This window comes from Setaria viridis, chromosome 5 (genome assembly GCF_005286985.2).
Source record: "Setaria viridis chromosome 5, Setaria_viridis_v4.0, whole genome shotgun sequence".
Taxonomy (NCBI): domain Eukaryota; kingdom Viridiplantae; phylum Streptophyta; class Magnoliopsida; order Poales; family Poaceae; genus Setaria; species Setaria viridis.
The window spans coordinates 2,033,832-2,043,008 of NC_048267.2; the positions used below are offsets into that span (position 1 = coordinate 2,033,832).

General features: G+C 46.8%; 1 protein-coding gene across 1 annotated transcript; it reads left to right on the forward strand.

Moving 5' to 3' along the window:
- Positions 1 to 2,581: 2,581 nt before the first annotated feature.
- On the forward strand, positions 2,582 to 4,265 carry LOC117855588 (peroxidase 2). The gene is made up of 2 exons (XM_034737967.1): positions 2,582 to 2,907; positions 3,078 to 4,265. Exons 1-2 carry the CDS (start codon positions 2,680 to 2,682, stop codon positions 3,894 to 3,896), a joined length of 1,047 nt encoding a protein of 348 aa, XP_034593858.1. The 5' UTR covers positions 2,582 to 2,679; the 3' UTR covers positions 3,897 to 4,265.
- The last annotated feature ends 4,912 nt before the right edge of the window (positions 4,266 to 9,177 follow it).

Consider the following 9,177-nt stretch of genomic DNA (forward strand, 5'->3'; position numbering starts at 1 on the left):
AATAATTGTACCTTTCCTATTAATTGTTGGTAGACTTGCATGCAGATTTTCATGCCATAATTGATTTGGATACATGGAGGGAATTTTAGACCTTTTATGCCAAATAAGCCACTTGGAAACTCGAAACTAGCTATATTGTGGGACAAAATTTGAATGCTGAAGTAGGATGGAGGTAGTAGCAAAATATTTGAACAAAGTTATCAGAGCACATTCTTATTGATTAGCCAAAAAAATTTAGAGGAAGCTTTAATACCAACATGAAATAAATTATTACCACTTTCTTCTTGTTCATGTATAAGTAAGAAAACTCTACATGATTGCGTTGTTTGTGTTGTAATCAGTCTTGCTGCTCTGAATTGAACAATTTATAGAAGTAGAACATTGCATATGGGTTGAATCAACATCCAGATCGCATAGATAAAGTTAGTGTTCTTTTATCAATCCAAATATCATCTACTTGAAAGATGTACTGTCTGAAATGAACATACATGAATATAATCCAAACATTATTGGGTATGTATGGCCATCTTTGTACTCAGATTTATACTTTTCTACCCATGCCTCAATCTCAAAGTTAGTAGTATCAACTTCAACAGGATATCCAGAACTTCGATAACCATATCCTTAGTGAAACGAATGGATTTTTTCTTCGAGAGGAACTCTTGAGAAGATGCACATGTATTATGCATGACTCATTCAATGGATCCAATAGGGACTCTGAAGGACTTGATGTTTAGCAAATAACCAAATCCATGCTTTTCAATATATTCCATTTGGTTGGGATGAAGAATTTTGACTAGTTTCACAACATGAGCTATGGACCAACGCATTTTGATGTGCTTATCATCACCATCTTCATCAGACTACAAACAGAAATGTTGGATTAGCTAAAGAATGTTGAAATGAATTTCAGAAAATATAATACATAATATTTTGATATGTTGAAACGTTAAAAATGCAGGAAATAATTAGCCCTTATAAATGTGATACAACTCTAATTACTCATACTGAATCATGTAAAGAAGAAGAAATGTATACTGAATCATGTAAAGTAGTTACCCTAGTTACTCATAGATCAATCAGTAATAGTAATAGTGAAATCATATACACCATTTACCCTGATCAGTAACACTAATGCAGCAACTTGATCAATAAATAAAGAATTAATAAACCTATAAAGGAAGATTTAGTTGACATTCACATATTATTTTTGTTATGTGACTGTTTCATGATACTAAAGTCATGTTTCCCGTAGCTTAGTATATTATTGCTTACAACTATTGTAACATGGAAGCACATCAAAACCATTTCACAGATAATAAGAATAAACTGCCTATTACAACAATGGAAGGGTAAAAAAACTATTAGCTTTGGTCTTTAGGTTGCGGGTTGAATGTGTACTAACTAGTGTAAGCCTCACTGTCAAACTCCATGTATAGTGTACCAAATTATCCAAAAAACAACTAACCAACTAAATGAATATTCCCTACTTTGCTGCTATATGCATATAACATGAAACTGATCAATAAAACACTAACAATCTAATAGACAGATCAGTACTTCAACTGTAGAATAAAAAACTTAGTTCACACCAACTCAGAAATGGTAGAAGTCTTTTGAAACTGAAACGTTAGCATCTATTTCAGTAGGGTTCTAACTAGTTAACCTATACACACATAAATATGTCGGAAAAGGGAATGCATCTATCAACGCTAGAAAAGTGAATGCATCTATCCATGAAAAATCAGATAAAAACCTAACCTCATCATTCAATCTGTAGCGTGTTGCGGGGGGATTTCTTGAAGACCTAGTTACTTTGGTAAAATGGCCACCTGAATCTGGTGGAATGGGAGACCTACTACCACCAATAACTCGAGAAGACTCCAATCAAACACGCTGTTTAGGACCAATGCATTGAGTTGCCATGGGCTTGGTTGGGTTTCAAATGGGATGATAGCGATTGGGCTATAGCATTTGAACCCTTCCTTGATCGTCTTTGGCCTTCCAGAAACCAATTCATGGAATCTTCTTTTTGAAGTTATCTATTTATGTTATATTAACTTTGTTTTATCATTATGAACAATGGTAGTCTCAACATATATGAAATGAGATTAATGTTAGTTGCGAGGCTAGGCCACTAAAATGATTAATAAAATATGTTGATTGCGGGTGCCAACAGGAGGCTATAGAAACAAGTCTTCAACTAGAAATAGCGATACATATGTACTTCCAGACCATAATCTGTGTTGCATTGAACAAAATTTCGATACTTAACTCAGTACGGCTGTACATATATAGCCTTAGAAATGGTTAGGTCCGGAGAGAAGTGGTCGCCATTGGAGTTTTGGAACAGGCCTAGCTGTGTCAGCCTATAATATCACGTTTATCAAGGTCAGAGGCAACACCATACCACTTTAGGTAGGCCTAACATGATGGAGTCATAATGTTAGGTTCATAATTCAGCAAAGTCGCAAGGCGGACACGTTCCCTCTCGCTGTACTCTCATTATCGGTGCAAACTAATTCGTTAGCACAACTGTTCGACTGCTGGCCAAAACCGGCAATATAAACCCCTGCAGGCCCAGCCCCAGAGCACAACATCACATCGCAGAGCACAAGCCCCCTGAGCTCAGCATCAATCAGCTAGCTAGCGGCCTAGCTGGTCAACCTTATTGAGAACATGAAGCTCTCGGCGGCTGTGCTCCTCGCCCTTGTGGCCGTCCAGGCGGCAGTGCTCCTCGCCGCCGTGCCGTCGGCGCAGGCCGGCGAGCTGCAGGTCGGGTACTACAGCAAGAAATGCAAGGGCCTGGAGAACGTCGTCAAGTGGAACGTCATCAAGGCGCTCAAGGCCAACCGCCGCACCGGCGCCGCGCTCATCCGCCTCCTCTTCCATGATTGCTTCGTCAGGGTAGGCACACTTGCATGATGCATATATGCCATTCATCACATGCTGATCTCACCTAAACTAGCTAGTTCAATTATGTGTGGTGAAATGTACGTAGTCAGTAACTATACATACAAAATTAGACCTGAAAGTTAATGAGGTGTAATAGTTTCCATAACCATGGCACCATGCAGGGTTGCGATGGCTCTGTCCTCCTGGACGCGTCCTACGCCAACCCTCACCCGGAGAAGGAGGCGCCGGTGAACATCGGCCTCGCCGCGTTCGACCTCCTGGAGGAGATCAAGGCTGCCGTGGAGAAGAGGTGCCCCGGCGTCGTCTCCTGCTCCGACCTCCTCATCTACGCCGCCCGCGACGCGGCCAGCATCCTCAGCAACGGCCACGTCCACTTCGACGTCCCGGCCGGCCGCCTCGATGGCTTCGTCTCTAAGGCCGAAGAAGCCCAGGCGGAGCTCCCAGATTCCGCCCATGACGCGCAGAAGCTCATCGACAACTTCGCCAGGAAGAACTTCACCGTCGAGGAGCTCGTCATCCTCTCCGGCGCGCACTCCATCGGCCAGGGCCACTGCTCGTCCTTCACCGGCCGCCTCTCTGAGCCAGCGAACCAGATCACCCCGGCCTACCGCAACCTGCTCAACTACAAGTGCCCCCAGGGCTCCAACCCGACCGTGGACAACAACGTCCGCGACGAGGACTACGACGTCGTGGCGAGGTTCATGCCGGGGTTCACCAGCCGTGTTCGCAAGATCCCCGACTTCCTTGACAACTCGTACTACCACAACAACCTCGCCAAGATCGTTACCTTCCACTCCGACTGGACTCTGCTGACGCACAAAGAGGCGATCGGTCACGTCAAGGAGTACGCCGAGAACGGCACGCTCTGGGACGAGGACTTCGCCGATTCGCTGGTGAAGCTCAGCAAGCTTCCCATGCCGGCGGGGAGCAAGGGAGAGATCAGGAAGAAGTGCAGCGTCATCAACCACCGCCTGTACTAAGCCGGGTGCCAAATCCACATGCAGGTAGTTCGAAGAAGAGGCCCTTGCGATGCCAGCCAGCACAATGTTGACATCAAGTTGAGCCATAAACTTGCATTGTGGTTTTTCTTCGTTCCATTCATTCTTTTGGTTTGCATTGGTTGTACTCCCTCCGTTCCAATTTGTAGGTCGTTTTAACTTTTCTAGGTTATATTATTCTGCATAATATCTAGGTGCATAATAATATATATGAACTATAAAATCTAAAACGACCTACAATTTGGAATGGAGGAAATACCTTGTTTTCCCTTTGTGTATTTCTCATATATGTCAAACAGTTGTGTACATGTCTCACTGCAATAAACTATAATATTCGACTGGTTTGGTGTAGGAGAATTGTTTTTTTTATGCTCTGATCCTACGTGATGATTCGTGTTCTGGCCGGCTAGAGCTGCTTACGAACCATCTATGGTGTCCTTTTATGTATATTATTAGGCTTTGTGGTTCTGAGGTTTACCGTTGCCCTAGGTTTAGAGTGGAGAGATGAAAAAGGGATGTGGATGTGGATGGGGTGGATGCGGATGGGTGGTAGATCTGATCATAGACTGGGCCGGGTCGGGTTCGGGTTGAGCCAAAAGAAACCTGATGAGTTCCTTTGCTGGCCCGTGCCCGACCCGACCCAAGCATCGGTCTGGAAATTGTGACCCGCGCCCAACCCGATGCATGACCCGACGGCCCGCGGGCTGACCCATGACCCGACGCTAACGCATATTCTCAGAGCCGAGAGTACAGAACTCGATTGATCGATTAAAAGTTCAATGCAGAGATATAACACAAGTGAAAAATCACGAGCTGCACACAATCCCACACCATCACAATCTGCAGATTCAAGAAAGTCTCACAACTCATCAATGCACACACCATAGTACATACATACTCAGTTCACATATGTACAGAAAAAATCAAAAGCAAAAAAACGCAATAAGCAACACAAGCGGACATCAGACAAGCCAATTCCCAGTGACTTCCATGTGGCCATCACCCGTAGCATGCATATTCGCACAACTGCACAAACAAAGAGAGCTCCGCACAGATAGAAAGAATGACAAATGAGTAAGTCAACTTGTCAAGCCAAGAACAGGAGACATTAGCGGTGATTGGAGTACGGATACAGATGGGGAAGGGAAGGGCGTGGCTCGTCGCGTCCTCCTGCTGCTGCCGCCCGCCGAGTGCGCCGCAAGCCCGCAACCCAAGCGACGGGCAGAGGATGAGAGGACCAGCGAGATGCGGCCGCCGCCTGACGGTGGATGAGATGGGGAGGAGACTGCAGGCATGGAGATGAGGGGATTAGGGTTAGAGTGCAGTATATATATGGCTGGGTTTGTTGGGCGGGCTGCAATGTGCAAGATGGAGGCCTGGATGGAGGGCTGGTGCGGGAAACAAAGGATGTTTAATTATTCGGAAATGCTATGTGCCGGGCGTTTGACACGAGCTATGCAGATCGGACGCATGTGGCGTACTGTCTGGGCAAGCAGTCAGATGGCATTGATGATAACAACCCACCGGACCCGAGGTTTTATTCCATTCTAATTAACAGCTGCTTTTCATGTCCGATGACCCTATCCTGCTCCACACCACACACGCCTCCTCTCTCTCCGAGATGAGCTACACACGCAAGATGAGCTGTTCCCAGTTCGCTTCACGAGTGCCAAGGGCTCCCTCATCTCTCTCTCCTTGCTCTCCAATCCGCTAACAGCATCCACTTCTCCGGCGAGTTCCCTTCCGCGGTGGCGCCGCTTTCACCCAGCTGCCAGCTGAACCTCCTCTACACCCATCCATCAACGGAGCAGTCTCCAGTTGTTATTGTTCTATCTCCATCCACGAGGGCCATCAGCCCGTGCTGCAGTCCTGCCATTGCTGTGTGCCTGTGCGCACCCACGATGTGTTGGCGAGCCCAATGAGTAAAAGTGCACCCACGATGTGCAGGGCCTCCAGGAGTGGCAGGTGCGTACACACCGCTAGCGCCCACCCACCCAAAAACTAACAGCTGCTAGTTGCCTGCCGCGCCTGCGCCGCGCCGATTGCCAACCACCGGCCTGCCGGTGAAGCGACAGTGTCGTGAGTGGTTTAGCAACCAGAGCTCACTTGCACGGGTCGTCGGGTCCGGCGACCGACCTGTTTGTAGATCTGAAGATAATTCTCTTCCCAACGGCCATGTTGCAATAGGTACGTCATGGTGTTGCAGTAGAATTTTTTGGATGTTGCAAAAGTTAGCTTTTGATATTTCATCTGTTTGCAACAGTCCGACTTGCTAGCAATCGGATATTGCACTAACTTGTTCACGATGTTGCATATAGTTGTTTTCTTTGTTTCGGCCTCTTCTTCTTTCGTTGTTCCAATTATGTAAGAGATATTTTTTGTTGTTGCAATGCTGTAAGAGATATTTTTTTATTGTTGTAATACTTGATTTGGCCGAGATCGCAAGATTGTTTCTATTCGAGATGTTGCAACTTGTGATTTTTATTTGTTGCAATATGTCTATTTTGAATGTTGCACAAAACGATTCAAGATGTTTCATGCACGTAAAGGTATTGCAAATTTATCTTCTGATGAATGTTGTGTGAAACATGATAAAATGCTGCGCACGGGGATTTTTTATCTTATAATAAGATGGATGGCGTGCATGAGTTCCGAAACTATTTTTAGTGCATGCTTTCATGTTGCAAGTGTTGATTTTTAATGTTTCGATAGTTATTTTTCAATGTTGCGACGGAACGTACGATAAAAAAAATTTGTCGAACGTCCGGGCGCTAGCACATCCGTTAATTATTTGTCATCCTTAGAATGGGTACTTCTTGATATGCTAGTTTTAGAATAGCACCTACATTTGCTACTGGAGAGAAATATTACCAACACATTTGCCATTTTCTCTGACGTGGCACATCAAATTACCCCTCCACGCTGGAATCACCGTGCCATGCGAAAAATCACCCCTCCACGCTGGAATCACCCTGCGAAATGACTCCCATACAAAGCCGCCAGTCGGAGGGAGCGGCGCGGACGGGTCCCCTCAGGCGCATCTTCAGCCGCAGCAGCTCCATCTTGAGCTCGTCGTTCTCCCGCTGCAGCTGTGACACCTCGTCCGCCGGCGCGGCGCCGCCCCGAGTGTGCCGGCCCATGAGGCTCGGCGTCGGCTTGTACGGCAACGACGGGGGCGGGGACTCGCCGCCGTGGGTGGGCGCCGGAACGACGACGCGCCGCTCGGCGCTTGGGTGGGCGCCTCGCGCAGGCGCCGCTGCTCGTGGTACAGGACCTGAACCATCGTCTGTACCGGCAGCCGGTCGTTCTACAGCTTCTGGCAGTCCATCGCCTTGCACACCTTCTTCCTCTCCGGCTCGCTCAGATGCGGATGCGCCTGCAGGAAGGAATCCATACCCCATCGTGAACAGAATCATCGAGTTGAGGAACAAAGCATAGCCAACAATGCAGTAAAAAAAAATAATTGATCTGAGATTCTTACCTTGAGGTACATGTCGATGGCGCGGTACATGCTGTCCTTGTTAAACCTAGCGCGTTATGGGATCATCTCGGCGAGGCCGGTGAACTTGTCGATGGGCAGGTTCGTGTCCGATGCGATCTCAGCCAGGTACGCCTCCATGAGCCTGCCGATCATGCCGACATCGTTGGGTGGCGACGCCGCTGAGATGAAGTCGTCGTCGGTGTTGTAGTCCAGCTGGGCCGCCTCGCTCTCGTGCTCAAGGTACCCGGCCAGGATCCTCTGCACCGCGTCGACGTCGAACGTCATGCCGGCGTCCAGCGAGGAGGACGGGATGAGGAGGTCGTCGAGCACAGCCTGCCCGAGGTGCGAGGACATCCGCTTCTCAATTCCAGCGGGTAAGGACAGGGGCATGGGAGTCATTTTGCGTGACGATTCCAGTGTGGAGGTGTGATTTGGCGTGCCATGTCGGAGAAAATGGTAAATGTGTTGGTAAAACTTCTTTCCGGTGGTAAATATGTAGTGCTGTTATAAAACTGGCATCTCAAGGAACGCTCATTTTAAAGATGGCAAATAATTAAATATTCCAGAAAGAAATGGTGCATGCTGTTCTAGTCGGGTCGTCGGACCGGCACGCGGGCTAAAATTCTAGCCCGTGCCCAACCCGAAATTCTTTGTGAGTCAAAAAACAGGCCCATGCCCGACCCGTGCACTTGTCGGGTCAGATTCTTTTCAAGCAGGTCAGTCCGGGTTCGTCGGGTCGGGTGGCCCATGATTAGGTCTAATGGGCGGCAACGTGACAGGCCACCAGCTGCTTGCTATGTTGGTCGAAGACTGGTGATGGTAAAGCAGAGGCTAGAAAAAGATCACAGATATAAAGACACGAGGGGATGACTAAGGAGTAAGGACGTCTATGTAACTGCTGATCAAATTGTAAACTAGATCGATGTCCAGAATGGCGAGTAAAAGAGATGCAGAGGTAGTAAAATAAATTAAGACAACTAAAGTGACGTGTGGTACTCCCTCCGTCCGACATTAATTATTAGTCGTTTTTAGCATTTTATTGTGTATCTAAATATAATATATATCTAGTGTAAAATCTATATGAAAATAAACAGGGGAGTACTTGTATAAAGACAGGGATGTCACTTTTAGCAGTAGCTAACACGTTCTTTTATCCGTGACTCTGTGTCATCAGGCTACAGCCATATCGATTTCTTGGCTCAAGATATCCCTTTAGTGCAATGCATGTTGGACACTTCTTGGACAGAACACGCGAGACAATACCTACCAACGATGATGTACAGCCACATGCATTGCAATCCCAGAGTTGGATGCACGCTTTTTTATTTAAAAAGGTAAGTTTGCAACTAGGATGATTGCGATGCAAGTGGCTCAATCAATCAAATGGTCGGTCTACGAACACTGCAGACATGGGTTGGTCACTTCCGACCGGTCCATCTGGGCCGTGTAGGTGGGCTGCACTGGGAAATATATGGGCTCAGTCAGGTTGGAAAATGAGGCCACTGGGCTGACTAGGGCATGCCACAAATCTCGGTAAAACGTACATGAAACCCATCTAAACACAGTTTAAATTTTGTTTTTTTTTGGTGTGTGTGTCTGTGGGGGGGGGGGGGGGGGGGGGGGGGGGGGCGGCACCAAATCCTATCTTGCTTTTGGGTTTAATCACCCTGCAAGAATTGAACCTATAGTTGGCCTGAAAACAGTAAGGCTACAGAGGGATTGTATCTATTAGGATTCTGGTTATCTTGTTTCCCTCCAATTGGATTGGAAATATGATTTCTT

Bases quoted from the DNA above. Each gene is read 5' to 3' on its own strand.
- LOC117855588 (XM_034737967.1), top strand. From the start codon at position 2,680: ATGAAGCTCTCGGCGGCTGTGCTCCTCGCCCTTGTGGCCGTCCAGGCG. The intron at 2,908-3,077 runs GTAGGCACACTT...GGCACCATGCAG, and splicing joins TCCATGATTGCTTCGTCAGG to GGTTGCGATGGCTCTGTCCT.